The sequence below is a fragment of the Lottia gigantea genome (genome assembly GCF_000327385.1).
Source record: "Lottia gigantea unplaced genomic scaffold LOTGIsca_162, whole genome shotgun sequence".
NCBI classification, from domain to species: Eukaryota; Metazoa; Mollusca; class Gastropoda; family Lottiidae; genus Lottia; species Lottia gigantea.
In genome coordinates this window covers 292,413-313,690 of record NW_008708003.1, presented here as the reverse complement: position 1 = coordinate 313,690, position 21,278 = coordinate 292,413, and the positions used below count along the sequence as shown (strand labels likewise).

At 35.8% G+C, this 21,278-nt stretch overlaps 1 protein-coding gene across 1 annotated transcript in view; it reads left to right on the top strand.

The window, feature by feature from the left end:
* Positions 1–16,173: 16,173 nt before the first annotated feature.
* Positions 16,174–21,278, top strand: part of LOTGIDRAFT_238708 (hypothetical protein) — a gene marked incomplete at both ends in the record, with an annotated part of 8,481 nt that continues 3,376 nt past the window's right edge. Inside the window, 7 exons of the mRNA XM_009051272.1 lie at positions 16,174–16,184; positions 17,316–17,509; positions 18,064–18,179; positions 18,339–18,397; positions 18,670–18,860; positions 19,028–19,121; positions 19,695–19,856. Of these exons, the coding sequence (XP_009049520.1) occupies positions 16,174–16,184; positions 17,316–17,509; positions 18,064–18,179; positions 18,339–18,397; positions 18,670–18,860; positions 19,028–19,121; positions 19,695–19,856 (827 nt within the window). The remainder of the gene's footprint in view (positions 16,185–17,315; positions 17,510–18,063; positions 18,180–18,338; positions 18,398–18,669; positions 18,861–19,027; positions 19,122–19,694; positions 19,857–21,278) is intronic.

Below are 21,278 nucleotides of genomic sequence, written 5' to 3'. Positions count from 1 at the left end.
GTCATTAACAAATAAGTTGAATAAGAAGGCAGAGAAGAGACAACCCTGCTTCAACCCGATCTTCAGTTAATCTTTTTAAATTATAGTGTAGGAATAAAGAAAATTACAGGACATAGAATATAACGTCTGTCTGTCTAATCTTGTTCTGTTTCATATTACACTAGTTGGCTTGGAGGTTTTGGTGTGTTCAGAGATAATACACCTTTTTCTTACTATTGTATACTATATTATAGTTCAATATCATTGATACTTGTACTATATATGTACTTGTGTATATATTTTTACAATTTGTACATCGAAGTTTTGTGTAGATTATATTTTTATTTTTGGATTATCTTCATAAAATACATTGTATATGCGTTTGTTTCCAAACGCTGAATGATAAACATAACATAAACACGTTGTATGTAATGTAATTACAACTAAATTACATTTTCTTTCTTTTTTTCTAAGTGTCCTCTCGATTATAATCCACAGTCCTGTTCTAATAATATTATTCTAAACCTATAAAATCATGTTTATTGCTGAATTGTGCTATAGCACCCGATTCGCCTATTATTACAGCTGTGGATTATTATTAACATGATAGCCTTTGTTAGCTGTTCGTAGCAACAAACATTTACCTCTGGATGCGGAAAGGCGCCTTTGTTATGTTATAAGCAGTAATAGCCACTAACAACTTCTTGAAAGAATCAACTAATAAGGCGAATCGGGTGGCTATAGCTCAACCCGAAGTGAAACAATATGACAGCATCTTTGGGTTTTGCTATCCGTTATCAAGAAACTCTAAAGCAATTCAGAATGAAGTTATGTTTAAATGTAAAAAACTATATAAAATGACATTACGTTTACGAAACATTTTAAAACATGTTATAAGGTTTGGTTTTTAAATCGCAGGGACATGTCTCAAGGTGGGGATATTTGTACTTTTCTTTGGGGACATTTGAAGTGTCACAGCCAGTCACATGCTGTGAAAAATAAAACTTTCCAACTACAATATATATAACATCTCATATGATGGCTACACTATACACAGCCTAAATTAACATTGTCTAGGAATACTCAGAGAATTATTACTGTCAAACTATGCGAGAACATGCCTGGTATCCAATCGACATTTTTGGGACATTCTTTTCACGCTGATTCGATTTAAGGACACATACAAAAACAGGTTGAAAACCGCTGTTACAATAAGGGAAACCTGTATCAAAGTGTTTCAGAAATCAAAAGAGAAACCTGAAAAAGTGCGTTTAAGAAAACTTTATTATTTATAATAGTGTTTCAGAAACCTGCATTATAGTTATACGAGAAACCTGTATTGCAGTATTTAAGAAAACCTGCAACCAATATTGCATGATTTAATTACATACATTTAGCACATATATACATTATGTTGCTGATAAACGTGTCAGAGAAATATATTTTATTTAAGAATTTAATTCACCTGTGTGTGTTCGACTGAAAACATCAATATTTATGTTTAGAAGACTAAATTACAACTAAGATTTATCACATATTTGAAAATAAAGAACTCAAAGAATTGTAAAGCCTTCTAAACATTGTGTGTATATTGGTAACACGTCCATAGTTATTACAATTCCATTAAATCTGAAGTTTTAAGAAGATGCTAATAATATATGAATGAAGTAGATCTAGCCCGACGAAGGTAAAATGAAAAAATATGAAAGAGAAAATGGAATAAAGTCTCTTTCACACCGTAACCTATTGTTTAAGAATAGGTGAAATAACCCAACGAAATAGATATCTAGAAACTGTATTTTAGAATCTAGCAAACAAAGAAAAAAACCCTACCCTCGAAAAAAAGAAGAAAAATCCCCCCCTCACCCCAAAATAAAAGAAACAAAATATCTAGAGCATTATTTAGTTTGGGATGATGAAATCGACAGAATAAAATGAATCGAAACATGTTATGTTGTGTTTTGGTCATATTCTCACGTAAATTTGTTTGTAAAATATTGACATTTTAACCATTGTTTGAATTCTAGTAATATATTTTAAGGTTTGATTTCAATACATAATCATAATATTTATTGTAATGTAACACTTCGATATACCATAACCATCAAGGTTTATTCACCTCATAGTTAACCAATGAGCGTACCAGACAGTTTCTAGGAAACATCAGGTAAGGGGGGCGAGCAGGGGCCACAATCGGAGGGGGGGGGGGGGGCACAAAACCTTCTTTCGCTATGTAAATTGGTGAAAAGGTTGAGGGACCAAAGCCAGACCAGCATCTTTTAAAATCACAAATCACACAATGCAACAAAACGTAGAATAAGAGCAGCTTTAAAGTAGTATTGATATAAGATAAATTGTCTGTACAAACATGTAGATAAGTGCAAAAAACATACTGAATATTTATCTTATTGGACTTTTTATTATCAAACTTCCTATTTGCAGATAAAATGTCATTATTACTATTGCTTAAATGTATATAATAGTGTAGTTTTCAAGATCTGGGTTAAAATTTAGATTTAATATCATGTGGGTAGAAATGGCAAAATTCACGTTGGGGGATTCTCTTAATGGGACTCGGAATTGACAGCCGAGGAGAAAGAACGGCTTCGAGTATTTTGGTGGAGGGATTATGCTTACTACGAGCGTTTTTAATATAGTTAATAATATGGGGGCATTTCTAAAAATCTTTAGGGGGGGGGGGGGGGGGTGGATGTGGTTGGGGTTTGCAGGATTGTCAATTGGGGCTCAAAGGTAAATCTTTCTCCAATGGGACGGTCCACAAAAACTTAAAATAAGATCACAATTTCTTTTTTCTGATATCTGTCATCGGCATTGTAATCTAACAAGACAGTGTTCAACGACAGACCCGTTCAAAAACATCACCCCCGTCAACCACATAAAGCTCATAGACTGTAGGTAGACCAACTATGAGCTTTCACCAACAGAATTGCTGAACAACAAAATTAATACTAAATTACTAATTCAGTCAAATTTTTATCCTTGTATCTGAACAACAAGAAATAGGACATGTTTAATGCGACGAGGAATTCCAGTCTAGGTCGATTTCTCAATCCGAACCTCCTTGTCATAGTAGTAGAGACCCCAACCCTATCCTCAAGATCTGATATTTGATTTTAACGGCTATTCGTCAAAGACAAATGTTCCATTTTTGTATCAAAAACACAGTAAACAAAGCAGACAGCAAAAGTAGACAGATAGAAAGCCAAAGTCACTCAGAATATTCTTTCAATATTATTACATTTTAACAAAACAACAAATTGTTACTTGTACCTTTTTATGGGGAATCGACAGAAGGTGCGATGACTTCGCAACTAGTAATCGAAGGTACGTCCAGAAGAGTTTCTGTACATTACAGAGAAAGAAGTACAGGGTTAAAAACTTCTTTTCATTTTATTTCTACATTACAGGGATACTTGTCCATCAGCACCGGAAAGGCTTAGAGTGATAATAACTGCCTCAATACTAATATCACTTATACCAATAACAATAGAAGCACCATCTAATACAAACGAACAGAAATACATATCTCCTTCATATTCACAACAAGTTGTTAACGCCAAAGCTTCACTGCCCTCTTACGAACAAACTTCCCTTCTATCGACAACAAATACGACACAAAGTTTCACACCAAATGTTCTGCTAAGTGTTATACAAAGTGTTATATCGAGTATAATACCAAATGCCATATCAAGTGTTACACAAAGCGGTATACCAAATGTTACACTATATGTTACAAACAGTGTTACACAAAGTGTTACATCAAATGTGATAACAAGTTTGGCACCCAATGTTATGCAAAGTATGACATCTGGTGTTACACCAAGTGCTGAACCAAATGCAAAAAATACAGCAAGTGTTTCATCAAGTGTCGTACTAAGTGATACAACAAGAATAACACAAAGTTCAACATCGAGTGTATCATTAGGTATGATATCAAGTATGACAGCAAGTGAGACACTCAGGGTTGTACCAAGTGTATTGAAAAGTGTTTCAAAAAGTTTGCAACCAGCTATATCTTTAATCCTTACATCAGATTTGACAGAAAAAGATATATCTATTGTAACATCAAGTGTGATACAAAATTTAATATCAAGCGTGACCCAAATTGTTACACCGACATCGGTGGTTACACGAATAATACAATCAAGTGACACATCGAATGTGTTTTCAAGTTTGACATCAAGTTTCGAGCCAATTGTAACACCAAGCGTTACATCAAGTGTTCTATCAAGTGTGACACCAAATTTTACACCAGGCGTTACATCAGGTTTGACAGCAAGTGATACATCAACTGTGACATCGAGTGTTATACGAAGAATGCAATCAACTGATACACCAAGTGTGTCTTCAAGATTCAGCCCAATTGTTACACCAGGTTTAACACCAAGCGTTACATTAATTGTTACACAAAGTTCAGTATCCAGTGTGTCACCAAGAATGACATCAAGTATGACAGCAGGTGAGACACACTGGGTTGTACCAAGTGTATCGCAAAGTGTTTCAAAAAGTTTGCAACCAGTTATATCTTTAATCCTTACATCAGATTTGACAGCAAGCGATGCATCAGTTTTGAGAGCAAGTGATACATCTATTGTAACATCAAGTGTGATACAAAATGTAATACCAAACATTACCCAAATTGTTACAACAACATCGAGTGATACACGAAGAATGCAATCAAGTGATACATCGAGTGTGTCTTCAAGTTTGACATCAAGTTTCAACCCAATTGTAACACAAGGTTTGACACCAAGTATTACACCGCGTGTTACATTAGCTTTTACAGCAAGTGATACCTCAGAATTGAAAGCAAGAGATACATCTATTGTAACATCAAGCATGATACAAAATGTAATATTAAGTGTTACCCAAATTGTTACACCAACATCGAGTGTTACAGGAAGAATGCAATTAAGTGATACATCGAGTCTGTCTTCAAGTTTGACATCAATTTTCAACCCAATTGTAACACCGAGTTTGACACCAAGTATTACACCGCGTGTTACATTAGCTTTTACAGCAAGTGATACCTCAGAATTGAAAGCAAGAGATACATCTTTTGTAACATCAAGCATGATACAAAATGTAATACCAAGCATTACCCAAATTGTTACAACAACATTGAGTGATACACGAAGATCGCAATCAAGTGATACATCGAGTGTGTCTTCAAGTTTGAGATCAAGTTTCAACCCAATTGTAACACAAGGTTTGACACCAAGTATTACACCGCGTGTTACATTAGCTTTTACAGCAAGTGATACCTCAGAATTGAAAGCAAGAGATACATCTTTTGTAACATCAAGCATGATACAAAATGTAATACCAAGCATTACCCAAATTGTTACAACAACATTGAGTGATACACGAAGAATGCAATCAAGTGATACATCGAGTGTGTCTTCAAGTTTGAGATCAAGTTTCAACCCAATTGTAACACAAGGTTTGACACCAAGTATTACACCGCGTGTTACATTAGCTTTTACAGCAAGTGATACCTCAGAATTGAAAGCAAGAGATACATCTATTGTAACATCAAGCATGATACAAAATGTAATATCAAGCGTTACCCAAATTTTTACACCAACATCGAGTGTTACACGAAGAATGCAATTAAGTGATACATCGAGTGTGTCTTCAAGTTTGACATCAATTTTCGAGCCAATTGTAACACCAGGTTTGACACCAAGCGTTACATCAAGTGTTCCATCAAGAGTGACACCAAGTATTACACCAAGCGTTACATCAGTTTTGACAGCAAGTGATACATTAGATGTGACATCGAGTGTTATACGAAGAATGCAATCAACTGATACACCAAGTGTGTCTTCAAGATTCAGCCCAATTGTTAAACCAGGTTTAACACCAAGCTTTACATTAATTGTTACACAAAGTTCAGTATCGAGTGTGTCACCAAGTGTATCGCAAAGAGTTTCAAAAAGTTTGCAACCAGCTATATCTTTAATCCTTACATCAGATTTGACAGCAAACGATACATCAGAATTGAGAGCAAGTGATACTTCTATTGTAACATCAAGTGTGATACAAAATGTAATACCAAACATTACCCAAATTGTTACAACAACATCGAGTGATACACGAAGAATGAAATCAATTGATACATCGAGTGTGTCTTCAAGTTTGACATCAAGTTTCAACCCAATTGTAACACCGAGTTTGACACGAAGTATTACACCGCGTGTTACATTAGCTTTTACAGCAAGTGATACCTTAGAATTGAAAGCAAGAGGTACATCTATTGTAACATCAAGCATGATACAAAATGTAATATCAAGCATTACCCAAATTGTTACACCAACATCGAGTGTTACACGAAGAATGCAATTAAGTGATACATCGAGTGTGTCTTCAAGTTTGACATCAAGTGTCAGCCCAATTGTAACATCAGGTTTGACAGCAAGCGATACATCAGAATTGAGAGCAAGTGATACATCTATTGTAACATCAAGTGTGATACAAAATGTAATATCAAGCGTTACCCAAATTGTTACACCAACATCGAGTGATACACGAAGAATGCAATCAAGTGACACATCGAGTGTGTCTTCAAGTTTGACATCAAGTGTCAGCCCAATTGTATCATCAGGTTTGACACCAATCGATACATTAAGCGTGACATCTAGTATTACACCCGGTTTGACACCAAACGTCACATCAAAAAATACAGCAATTCTTTCATCAAGTGTAACACTAAGTGTGACATTGATAGTGTCATCTAGTGGAACGCAGGTTGTAACATCAAGTGTAACACCGACTGTGACATCAGGTATGACACCAAGTTTGACGCTTGGTACAGCATCGGATTCATCAGTAACTGATGAAACCACATTAATAACATCTGAATCCTCTTCTAATGAAAACCCAACATCAAATGTAACGTCTGGCCCTTCTGCAGTAACCGATGGAAAAACAAATTCATTTGCTTCACATTCGACAGAGGCACCAAACACTACAGATGGTGAACAGACCACATCGACAATAAAAACAACTTTACAGACTACCCTACTACCTGGTTTTATCAAACCAAAGATAGGTAATGTTTTATAACTTATTACTCCAAAAGAGATGTGTAAATTTAGCATTAGTATTTTGACCTTTTCATCTTCAGACCATTTATTTTCTTGCCCTTTTTTCTCTTGACCTTTGATTTCAATTGTCCTTTTTCTTCATTCCCTGTTTTTATTTTTTAACTTGACCTTTTACTTCATTTTATTTCATTTGCTTCATCAATCTTCATCAGTCCAAGAAAACTTTTCCGAATAAAAATTTGACGTCTGATTCGTCTTTTATTAAAAAAGAATACAACGAATTAACGACGTTATAAATATTCTCTCATGTTGATATTGATGTTATTAAAACGCCATGAACAGTAACTTATTCTTAAATTCTTTAAGAAAGGTTTCCTTGTTTTTAGTGTCAAATTAAGCAAACTATTTGATTAATGGTATTTTTCCAAGTCATTAGAATACCTCTACTTTCTATTCATATAAGTATTAGCAATTTCATTTTCTTAAATGAAAATAAGGGAACACATCTTTAAAAGCGATAATCATGGAACAGCCTTTTCATAATAAGGCGTACTTTATTTAAAGTTTCTTCTTCCTATTCTTTTTTACTTTTCAGATGTGAAAAACTACACAGTCAATTTGAAAATAAAAACTTCGGCAATTTTCACAGCCGAATTAAACAATAAGACATCTGAAATATACAAAAACTATACCAAGAGGTTTCATACACTGGTAAGTTTTCGTTTCTCTGCCATTTGTCACTGTTGGACGGAGGTTTTCTGTACTTGACTGAGTTACGTTCGTGGCGTTTCTATAGATCAGTAGGTTTAGAGGCTTTGTAGGTCAGTCGCGTTTCTACGAGGGGGGAATTTTGAATAGAGGCGCTCCTGGAATATTTTGTGGCCCCCTGCTTGGCCCCTAATTTTTCTTAGAAACGCCACTGGGGTAGGGGCACCAGGATTGTTAAGGGAGCTCACAGCACTTGACATAGGATTTCAGGGATACGTAATTTGAAACTGGGGGCCAGGAAATTATAATTTCTGGGAGTGTATGCTGAGGGCCAAAGTCCAAAAGCTTTGTAAACGAGTTACGGTGAGTCTAGTCTAGTCTTTTATGATTTGTATTTCAGCTTAAAGAATTATATGATGGAATCCCGATCAATGCAATAGTTATTAGAGGTTTCAGGTAATTTTTTTCCAAACATACCATAATACACGTATATAAAAATTTGACTAGTCGATCCGAGAAAACCAACACAAAATCTAGATAAGGTCAGGATGGTAGCATGGATCTTAGTTGTTATCCTTGTGAAAAATGGTTGTTTCTTTTTTTATCACAATCACATCCTCAAAAATTGATAAGATGTTTTTATGATTTTTTTTTTCAAACGATTGGTCCCTAACATTCTAACCATAAATTTCGTTTTATGTATAACTGTCGACAATCGTAAACTCAACAATTGTTTCTGTCGAGTTAGCCGATCTGATCACCTGTTTACCAATGAGTATAGTGCATCAGGAAACTCAATCAGAACAATGTAGTTAGCTCTTTGTGGTAGAATTATGTAAGTGTCCAGACAAATATGCTCTCTTGCATATATAGCTCTGTATTTCTTAGTCAAAATGATGAGCCATATAAATTGTCTTTTCTGTTTATATTTCAGCCATGGAAGCGTCATTTGTCATTATGAGGTTTTATTCAATCTTGAAGTAACTTCAAGAAATGGCATCACAGCTACATATATTCATGATATAATAATACAAAAGATAAAGCACTCCAAGATTTTGAAGAATTTGCCTGGTGATTTTGATGTAGCATACTTTGATGCCCAGATGATTAAGTTCAGTAACTCAGGTAGGATCAGTAGAATTGCTATTCGTAACTTCCTCGACTCCGATATGATTATAATTACATCTGTAGATCTATTGAAGACACCTAAATTATTTGAAATGGAATGGAGGTTTACGTCCTACAAAAAACTATTGAATGGTTGATTGTTTTTGTATATATTCTTGTAGATGCTGCCAAACGACTGATAGATCCTTGTTTTGATGCGTGTCCTGGTAACAGTCAGTGTGAAATGAAAGAGGTCATTGTATGTCGGTGTGTATGATTTGTGAAGCTACTGGTGATTTTACAATATGAAAAAGTCATGCTGCATAGCTGCAGTGATTGAATCATTCATTGCTTATATTTCATTTCTTAATGTTTGGTCAAATTTATTGCCTCATCATCATGATCATCATCATCATCTTCATCTTCAACATCACTATCGGACGGGCAACATAAGACTGTTTGAATCACCATTCAAATCAACAGCAATACCATTTCAGTATTCATAAACTTCACCATTAAAACATCATGCTCAACAATCAACAAGTTACACCCGGAAACACACTCAGCTAATCATCAAAGGTATTGTAAAGAGGTTCTTCATCAGTAACACCATTAGCACCCTCCCCCCCCCCCCAACGCCTCTGCAATACAACCAGCAACACTATTAACATCATCCTCGACAAAAACTTCAGCAACGTCATTGACAACACAATCGGCAACACCATTAACGGCGTTACCATCATTATCATAAACAAAACATTAAAATCATGAAAATCGAGTAATAATCAAGTAATAAATTCCTCTTTCAACTGATTTCAGATGTAAAGAAGGTTTTAAAGGTGAAGATTGTAGAGATGTTGATAGTACTATAACAGTACATGATAGAATCATCATTATAGTTAGTAGTGTATGTGGTGCAATCGCCTTGATTTTGATCGTGATGATCTCCATCTGTCTTTGTAACAGAAAAAAACACAAAGGGTATCTATATATTTGTATTTAATAGCTACAAGAATTGTCGGCTTGGTCATGATGTGCTAAAGATAGAATACACACATGATCAAATGGTACGACAAACAGCTCTTATAACAGTTTGATATCACAATTATCGTTGACTTCATTGTCATTCTGGTTGAACTCGGAGCGTTTCTGTCTTTGAAACATGTGTATAGTGATTTTATATTGTGTGGAGTAGTCAAAAGATTACATGTATAAACATGTTTCCAGACCCCGAGTGATGGACTGCACAAATAGACGACCCTTCAGTGTCCCGTGAAAATTAATATCATTTCGCATTGTATGAGGTTGCTCGCCTTAATTAGCTTAACATACGGCAGAAAAGTAGTCGATAAAGCACTTCATTACAGATACATTTGGCCCCGACACCCAATCATAACTATTCGTCGATCTAAACAACATTGTGATATGTATATCATATTCTTTTCTAGGACATCACAAGAACTGTACGATCGTAATATATTTCATCTATCAGGCCGAGGACATGAAAACCCGTTAATGAATCCCACAAGAAATAGCAGAAATGGTGCAGGTCCACCAGAGGCCGGCAGATCTGGTAGAAGCTCAGGTTACAACTATCAAGAAATTTCAGAGCAAAATGTCACAATAGCAAGAAACATGGAACGAAGATATGAAAAGCCTTACATGGAGAGTTACGAGATGGTGCCTTTGCCTAGATATGGGCTGGATTTGAACCGCGGTGACAGAACATGGGATAGAAGAACAGATTACGACAACACCCAGAGACCCGCTAGAGGTTTTGATGCAATTCATCGCCATAACGATCCTTACGCTCATTCATGGGCGGTAATTCATTTTTATTTTCTTCAATTCTTTCTTTCTTTCTTCAAAATTCAAATTTGTTTCACCTTATCCGTCTAATACCTAGACATCTTTTGTGACTTTTATTTTACGCTAACGAATATAGCCAACCAATACCCAAAAATTGATGCAAATTTTCAACACCTTATCATCTCTTCAACGATATATTCCCTTCTATATATTGATAAAGGTGTGTGGTTGAAACAATAATGACCACAAGCTGTTCGTCAGTTACGATTCTCTTATTCCAATATTCGGTCAATTTCTATATTGAGTCTACGTCTAACCTATCTGTTAATGGAGAACAAAATTAGGATGTAACTGGGAAAACAATAGAAGTACAAAACATTAAGGACTTCATCAAAATTGGTTCAATCTTCTAACATTTTCAATTGTATATGTTTTTTTTTTAAGTTTTCGTTGAAGCAACCAACCAGATCACGACGAGGAGAAACTGAGAACGCCCTGTACCCGGACATTGCACCTCCCGAGTACCAGTTGTTCCCGTATGTAGACGGGCAACCCTCAAGAGAAGTAAGTCATTAGTTTCAGATTACACATTTCCGCCAAGCTGATTTCAATGTGAATCTGGATATATCGTCCCTTTTAATGCGAATGCCATCCAAGATCTGACGAAATTGTCAGGCGTCTCATGTTCTGAATTAAGTATCATTCACCCAATCAAATGCTGTACGTCATTTTTCAAAATATTTTTGCGTGAATTTATATTTCAACTCCAAAATATTACTGCGATTGTCAATCTTTTTTTTTTTTTTGGAAATATGGTTGTACTGAAGTGAATTTTCTTGAAGGGAATGAATTTGAAATATAAAATCATCATACATTGTAATAATCGTAATGAACTCGAAGATATTCTAAGACAAATGGCTATTTTTTAGTCAAACGTAAGTGGCTCTTGTGGTCCGACAAAACCTGAGCGTAATATAGATTCACCGTCGCAAAGGCTTTTGCAATTAATGATTTCATCTATGCCTATGGTTAAGCACTTCTTTAATTAAAGGAAACTCAGACGTCTGACTGAAAATTGCAAGGTGCAAATCGACTGTATTAGTGTAACCGATACACATAAAAAGTTTAGGAAACCTCTTTTCCATTCGCCATTTTCAGGGGTTGATTTGGATCTTGAATAGTGTTTTCTAAATAGTCTTTATAAGAACTAGGAATGTACGAAACTCACACATGGGTTTGAAGGCGTAAATTTCGACGGTGCACTGTGAACACTATTACTGATTAGCTTAGCTAAATTCCCTATTACTGAGATTAAGGTATTATTGGTGAAACGGGTGGGGAAATCATTATTCCTTTAATAACTCCGCCTGAATTACTGCCTTTTTCCAAAACTTTAACAGCTTAGCACGTAAATTAGTAATTATATTATTTTTGTATTACAGTTTGGTCTTCGTCAATCGGCTCCCCGTTTCTAACTATAGTTGACCGAATGGTTTAATTACAACATTAGCTCCATGATCACACCTGATTTATTTTGAAGAATTGCATTAAAATTGACAATTGGCTTGGCTTGGCTGGCCAATTAGACAGTGTCAGCATAAATTTGTTGTAGAAAACATTTTCATTAGAATACATGAATTTTAGACATGAATTTTTCGAGAGCCTCCAATCCAGACGGAAAAGGTGTCTCGTCGTTTGGATTCAACGATAAAGCGAAGACCTTCAAGTAATGTCGATTACAGATGATTAGAATGTCGGAGATCGAAAAATAGTAGAAGAAAGGACTGGCTGACTGGCTAACAAATTATATCATTGCTTACTGTATGGTGTTTATTATTAAATGATTAAATATTTTAATTGTGAGTGCACAACTGTGACTAGTGTACATCGTGACTAACTACCATGACCAAATAACCATGACAGATTTACCTCGTGACCAAATAACTGTGACAACATTACTTAACGAACAAATTACTGTGACTAGTAAACATGAACACAATTATATGGATAACAATTACTTTAATAAATAACTTGCGACGTTTCGACGATGATTCTTTCGTCTTTATCAAGCAATGATACAAAATAACAAGGCATTCAGGATATATAGTGTGGGGCACCAATAACAAGGATTAAAACAATAGGAATACATTAATCAATTATGTAGGGGTAATCACAAGGGTGTGTGATTAGAGAAACCATTAAAGGGATGTGGTAAATTACTTCTTGATTATAATGGTGGGGTGGTGATGATTATAATTCATACAATGTGATGATAAATAAAACATAAAAAACTAGTAAGATGCCGGTGACAATCTAAATACAAAATTTGGGGTGGGGTTATTTTATTTAATCAAAGGGTCATAGGCATATGATAAATGAAATTAACCAATTAACCCTGTGACTTTATTACTGTGACCCATTACCAATTGACCAAAATTAATGAGAACAATTTCTGACGACAAAATATAACTCACACCAGTTTACCCTGTGACATATTACCATGACCAAATTATTGTAACAAATATTTGTAAAAATTTACTTTGACCAAATTGCTGTGACCAATTAACATTAACAATTCACCTAGTGACAAATAACCATGACCAAATTTTCGCAAACAATTCATCATGTGACCAATGCCTTGACCGATTTGAGACAAACTTACCTTGCGACCAAATTAATATGACCGATTCCCATGACCAATAACCATGATCGAATTTTTGTGACCAATTTATCTTGTGACCATTACGTTGACAACATTTTGTGACTAATATACCTTGTGACCTTATTACTTTGACCAATTACCTCTTGACCAAATAAACATAAATTTACCTTGATCAAATTATTGTGTGCACTTTTTATTTTAAGTTGCAAAAAAATTAGTGTTGCCTATAACCATGACCAAATTACCTTGTGACTAAATCATTGTGACCATTTTACCATTACACAATTATTACGAATCACTTTATTTTTTCTAGTTTGAACATGAATAAATGTTTTTGAAATGAAAAGTGGTATTATTGGAGTACTATTGGAGAGGGGCAAAGCAAATGTTGCCATAGAAACAGGGGGCAGACTGTCGGTGTTGAATTCAAAATGCAACTGCTTCGTGGAAGCGCGTAGATAGGTAAGAGCACATATTATGTGCCAAAAGCGTATAGTACCATGTGGGCTAACGCAGACGGGCAACGCCATGCAGGGTGAAATGAGGGAAATTTTGTCAGGTTAGTGGGCATTAACTAGCTCTTTTCTGATTTCCAACTGTCGAGGAATCTTTAACGTGCACAGCCTGAAGCACACGGGGCCTCAATTTTAGTTCCATCCGAACGACTAGACGCTTTTACATGTTAGCCCCTCTTACCTGCATCACTGACAGGGGGAAAACGGGTTGAAAAATCCGAAGGTATTATCTCGACCTATGCCGGGATTGAACCCGGGACCTTCAGTTTAGCGAACAAGAATCTTACTCACTGAGCCACCGCGGCTCCCATCGGTTAGCGAGCATTAACTAGCTCTTTTCTGATTTCCAACTGTCGAGGAATCTTTAACGTGCACAGCCTGAAGCACATGGGGCCTCAATTTTAGTTCCATCCGAACGACTAGACGCTTTTACATGTTAGCCCCTCTTACCTGCATCACTGACAGGGGGAAAACGGGTTGAAAAATCCGAAGGTATTATCTCGACCTATGCCGGGATTGAACCCGGGACCTTCAGTTTAGCGAACAAGAATCTTACTCACTGAGCCACCGCGGCTCCCATCGGTTAGCGAGCATTAACTAGCTCTTTTCTGATTTCCAACTGTCGAGGAATCTTTAACGTGCACAGCCTGAAGCACATGGGACCTCAATTTTAGTTCCATCCGAACGACTAGACGCTTTTACATGTTAGCCCCTCTTACCTGCATCACTGGCAGGGGGAAAACGGGTTGAAAAATCCGAAGGTATTATATCGACCTATGCCGGGATTGAACTCGGGACCTTCAGGTTAGCGAACAAGAATCTTACTCACTGAGCCACCGCGGCTCCCATCACTGCGAGCCTTTTCATTACATACTATTGTTCAGATAAAACACATAATTCATCATATTAATATAGATTCGACCTACTTTCATGTGTATTAAAAAACACACGATGACATCATAGGGAAATTCCTCTTATACAACGGTGAATTGGGAACTAACGCTTGATTTGTCGTCAATGTAGGTACAATGGTATAGCTTGCAGGAATTATAACCCATGGGTGTTTCCTGTTTGTTTTAAATATGGTTCAATGGTAATTCATTATCATTTGCATTGTTCAGAGCTAGCACTGAAACTTATAGAAACAAAGCGAGATAGAAACAAAAATAGCGTCATATAGGAAAAATAGTTCTTCCTACAGTACATGGATCTGCAACAAACTACCACTGAACAGTTGCCTACAAAACACCACTACAGAGCATGAACCCACAACGAACTACCAAAGAGAATTTGTCTACAAAACAGAGCATAGGTCTACAACAAACCACCACAGAGCAGTTGCCTACAAAACACACCTACAGAGCATGATCCTGCAACAAACCACTATAGAGCAGTTACCTACAAATAACACCACTACAGAGCATGAACCTGCGACAAACTATCACAGAGCAGTTGCCTACAAAACCCCACTACAGAGCAGTTGCCTACAAAACACCACCACAGAGCATGAACCTGCGACGAACTATCACAGAGCAGTTGCCTACAAAACCCCACTACAGAGCAGTTGCCTACAAAACACCACTACAGAGCATGATTCTGCAACAAACCACTATAGAGCGGTTGCCTACAAATAACACCACTACAGAGCATGAACCTGCGACAAACTATCACAGAACAGTTGCCTACAAAACCCCACTACAGAGCAGTTGCCTACAAAACACCACCACAGAGCATGAACCTGCGACGAACTATCACAGAGCAGTTGCCTACAAAACCCCACTACAAAGCAGTTGCCTACAAAACACCACTACAGAGCATGATCCTGCAACAAACCACTATAGAGCGGTTGCCTACAAATAACACTACTACAAAGCATGAACCTGCAACAAACTATCACAGAGCAGTTGCCTACAAAACACGCTACAGAGCAGTTGCCTAAAAAGCACCACTACAGAGCAGTTGCCTAAAAAAACACCACTACAGAGCATAGGCCTACAACAAACCACTACAGAGCTGTTGCCTACAAAACACCGCTACAGAGCTGTTGCCTACAAAACACCGCTACAAAGCATAGGCCTGCAACAAACTACTGCAGAGCTTTCACAGGCTTTTAATATTCTATTTGAATAAGATAAATTGTCTGTACAAACATGCAGATAAGTGCAAAAAACATACATAATTTTTATCTTATTGGACTTTTGTCCTTTTTTATTATCAAACTTCCTATTTGCAGATAAAATGCGATTATCTATGTTTTTACATCGAATGTGTGCAATACGCCTATGAAAACTGCTCAATGATGTAGACTTTTACTTTACCAGATATGAACAAAATGTAAGTGTTTTTTTTTTTAATTTAACTTAAATGACTGTTTGCTTTGAACAAGTTTAACTGTATTACAAAATATGTGTCCAAAAGAACTAACAAATCACAATAGATGTTTCTTTGTATCATTGTGGCAGTGTCGAGTATGGGCCAATTATTGTCGAAGAGAGTTCACAGTCATTTCATTCCCCGTGTTCGACAAGTTCGCCATCCTTTTGACCAATCGTACCTTAGTCTGAGGAACGGGAAATTCTTTTCGCTACGCCAATCAGTAATAGTGTTCACAACTCACTGTCAAAATTTGTGCCTTTAAATGCATGTGTATCCATAATTATCCGCTTATCTTGATATTCCGAAATCTATCTATAAAAGATTTTTATAGAAATAGAAAGTGAAATTCCTAATTTGTGATATTTTTGAAGGGATTATTCGACTTTTGTACATTTCTAGTACTTCTGCAAACAATTTCCATATTTTCAAGACCCCAATCAATCACAATAAATGGCCTTTAAATAATGATAAATATGAAAGTATTAGAATTTAATCAGGGATAGCCTCAATTCTGGGGCACACGTTTCCCTTGCCCACCCTAAAAACACCACAAGCATAAAGCTCTTACGATTTAATCCCGCAGAATCTAAAGAGAATGGAATGAAATGTTTTAGTCTTATATCTGAAAAAATTTGATAAGAATGGAGACATATCCAATGTTGACTTGGAAGCTTTAGGTGAGGTAAGAGTCATGGATATGAGGCCAAACTAGTTTAATTCAGATTTAAATTTCGTTTTAAGGTATTTTTCGTCTACATCTAAAACAATTTCTAACACAGTCACGTTCTACTGACGTTATTATTCAAAGAGCGACATGTAGGGCCCGTTTCTTGCAAATGATGACGATGTTCTTTTAGTCTCACTTTTGGATTGGTTAAAAATTTCGTAAAAATAACAATTTTCTCGTAGAACAGGTCATATCCTCTAACATCTTTACCTGTCTCCCTCTATCTATAGATATAGTACCTCGGACTACCCAAGTCAGAGATGCAGAAAGCAGGGACAGACTCGTAACCCAATGTGCTAGTTATGTTCGTTAAGGAACACATTTGAATTTGAGTAGTTTTTGAATGTTTCTCTACATTACAGGGATGCTGGTTCATTAACACCGGGAAGATTAACAGTGATATTGACTCTTTCCATAATTATTGGACTGATATCATCAACATTAGGAGGGTCATCAACTTCAAATTCGGCACAAAATTTTACTTCAAGTTTGACACAAAGATTGACAACCCCAATCCAGATTACGCTGCAACCTGGTATTATCAAGCCAAAGATAGGTAATGTTTATTTTAAAGAATTATTTATCGAATATAATATATATATTATTTATCGATATATTATAATGAATATTATTTGCCTTATCATATATATTGACCTGCTGATATTTATGTCTCTTCGCCTTTTATTTCGCTTCACTTTTACTTTTCTTGACCATTTATTTATTCTGAGTTAATATTTCTTGAATTTTTATTTTACATGGACTTTTACTTCTTCTAACATTAATGTCTCTTGACCTTTTATTTCTTTTGACTTTCCACATCCCTTTGCCTATTCCTCTTGACTTTATTTTGGCTTTTTAGAATATATATCCGGTCGGCAAAGCGATAATCTTGTCGCGGAAGCGCGGACACACGCGAGATTTTACTCAAGATTTGAGTCGGTGACCACGACTGTTCGTGGTTTTTATTGTAAATTTCTGTTGTAGGCTTGTTTTACCAGCTGAGATCAATACGATCCTCTATAGAGAAAATTTAAGAAAAAAACAATTACGTCTAATTCGTCAGAAGATGTAAAAAAGGAGCCTTTTACTAACTTTTTTGTCAACTTTCAGATGTAAAAAACTACACAATCCAATTGAAAATAAGAACTTCGGAGACTTTCAGAGCCGAATTAATCAATAATACATCTGAATTATACCAAAACTATACCAAGGCGTCTAAGACAGTAGTAAGTTTCATTTTTTTCACTGTTCGCACTATCTATTAAACTATTTGTCTTTAGCCATATTGCTCGTGTTACGTGTGACGTCCTTATTTTTAAAATGCAAATAAATGCAAGATCATAAGCGATAATTGTATAAATAGGTGTTGATGATTTTGATTTCAGCTCAATGAGTTATATAAAAATATTTTGGGCTTCAATGCAATAGTTATTAAAAGTTTCAGGTAAGGTCTTTACAAAACTTATCATATCGGGCATAGAACTCTTATATAGATATATCAAACTAATCATATTTATATTCAAAACTTTGTTTAGACAGTCGGGTAGGCCATAACCAATAAGTCGATGATGTTTACCCGGAAGAATATGTTTAGATGCTTTCATTCGTATTCCGTTTTAAAAACAAAAAAAGTGCTTGGCAAAATGACAACAACTGTCTTCCTTAGTCAAATTGAATTTCAGCCACACATATTCTTTCTGAATTTTAATATTTCAGCAATGGAAGCGTCATTTGTCATTATGAGGTTTTATTCAATCTTAGAGTAACTTCAAGGAATGGCATCACAGCTACATATATTCATGATATAATAATACAAAAGATAAAGCTCTCCAAGATTTTGAAGAATTTGCCTGGTGATTTTGATGTAGCATACTTTGATGCCCAGATGACTAAGTTCAGTAAGTCAGGTAGGATAAGTAGAATTGTAATTCGTAACTTCCTCGACTCTGATTTTAGTACATGTAGATCTATATAATGCAGGGTGTGTTCAAGATTCACAAACATATTATGAAATGGAATCGAGTTTTAAGTTCTACTAAAACAAATAGATAATAGTTTATTGATGTCGTTGTAGATGCTGCCAAAAGGTTGACAGATCCGTGTTTTGATGCATGTTCTGGTCACAGTCAGTGTGAAATGATAAATTCACCAGAGGTCATTAAATGCAGGTGTGTACTTAAGCAATGATTGATGGGGCTAACATTAGCCCCATCAACAACATCATTAACACCATCTTTAACAATGGCATCAGCAGCACCATCTCCATCCAAATAACAATCATCAAAGCACAAGAACCACCATTAACACAACCCAGGCCCCTAGCCAAACTTGATTGTTCGGAGGGGCAATGGTGCATGGCGTTTAGTTGCAGTAATGGAATTTGGAAGTTGTCAGATTTTTTCGGGGCGTGGGGGTGGCAATCCATTAATTATTTGGGGCGCAGGGGATGGTTGAAATAAGCATCAACATCATTGACAACTCAATGAATAATCATGAGCATCATTAACACCACCAACACCATTCTTAACATTAAAAACACCATTAACAATAATCAACAATGCTATCGTTGACGCAATTAACATCAGCCGTTACATCCATTACCATTACCATTATAAGCTATCACATCACCAACATTAAAATCATCAGTGACACGATAAGCATTAGCCATAACATTTATCATGAATAACATCAACAATTCCAGCAGCAGAAAATTAATAAGTTGCTCACTTCATTGTTTTCAGTTGTAAAGAAGGTTTTAAAGGTGAAGATTGTAGAGATGTTGATAGTACTATAACAGTACATGATAGAATCATCATTATAGTTAGTAGTGTATGTGGTGCAATCGCCTTGATTTTGATCGTGATGATCTGTATGTGTCTTTGTAACAGAAACAAACACAAAGGGTATCTACATATTTTTATAATTATTCCATATAGGAGAATTCACCTTCGACATAAAAAGCTCAAAGTTGGATGCTCGCATGATTTTGATTAATCTTTCCCCGCTCAAAACGGGAGAGGATTTACAAGCAATCGGATTGAAAAGACAATGTACACTCACTCGTTCAATTACTAATGATCCAGGTCCGAACAGCTGGATTATAGAGGCTGCCATACTCATAGAATTTGTAGTGATTCCAGTTCTATCAGCTGAGAACTACAGCATATTACTAAACCCCTATTATAATTTAAAATGGAGAGCAGACCATGTTTTTATTGGGAGATTAACACTAAATTTCAAAGTCGGTATGAGTCAAACACAATAGCTAAGGCCAATTCATTCGAAACTACGTATGGTTCTTACCTGGAAATAACACACACGAACGTAGTTCATCACCATTTTCGACTTAATAAGTCGAATTTTAAAAATGCTGCAATATTTCAGCCAAGCCTTCAAATCAAATTTAAAGGCTTAGAAATGTGAATTGAAGACTTTGCTCAAATATTAAGAACTTCCGACTTATTAATCGAGGTAGAGATTTCGTGTGAGTTATTTCCATGTAAGAACCACGCGTAGTTTCGTGGCCAATGAGCAGAATTTGAAACAACACTTAACCAATAGCAATAATAACTAGAGCCACTCGTGGCACAGAGTGGGACTTTGCAAATGTAGCAAATTGCAAAAGACCCCGAAAAAATCATCCTTCCACGATAATTAGATCAAGCGCAAGAACAGTCTAAAGTTGAGAAATTTTCATTTTTTAGAAGATTCTAATACTGGAAGTAGACGTCAGACCTTACAAATGAAAGTATCAGCATATATCCAAGGTCAATGACCTTTGATCTTGAAAAGGAGAAGGCCTAAAAAGGTCAAGATCAAGAGATATACGCCATTAAAATTTCAAATTGCTAACGACTATCAAACCAGAAGTTGACTTAGGACAGCAAATATAAAAGTATAAATAGATAGCCAATGCCAATGACGTTTGATCCTACAAAGGTCAAGGTCAACAAAGGTCAAGGTCAAAAATTGAAAATTTTGAATTTCCAAAACCTGTTCCTTTTTTTGAACTATGAAGCGGAAACAACCAAAATTCTAAGACAAAGTGGCTCAAAATATGAGGTAATTGTGTAAAAAGTTCCATTTTGAACAAATGTATACTTTGCGAGTTATGCCCCTGGCCAAAAATGTCAATAATGAGTAATTTAACCCGGAAATGCCACGCCCAACTCAATTTTTTTTGAATAAGTTAATCAATATTCAAAATGTTACGTTATGTTCCAAATGTCAAGTTCCTACATAATAGAGGTCAAAAGATACAGGTCAACAAATGTCAAAAAAGGTCAAAATCGAAAAATGAAAATATCCAAATGTTAAAACCCGTT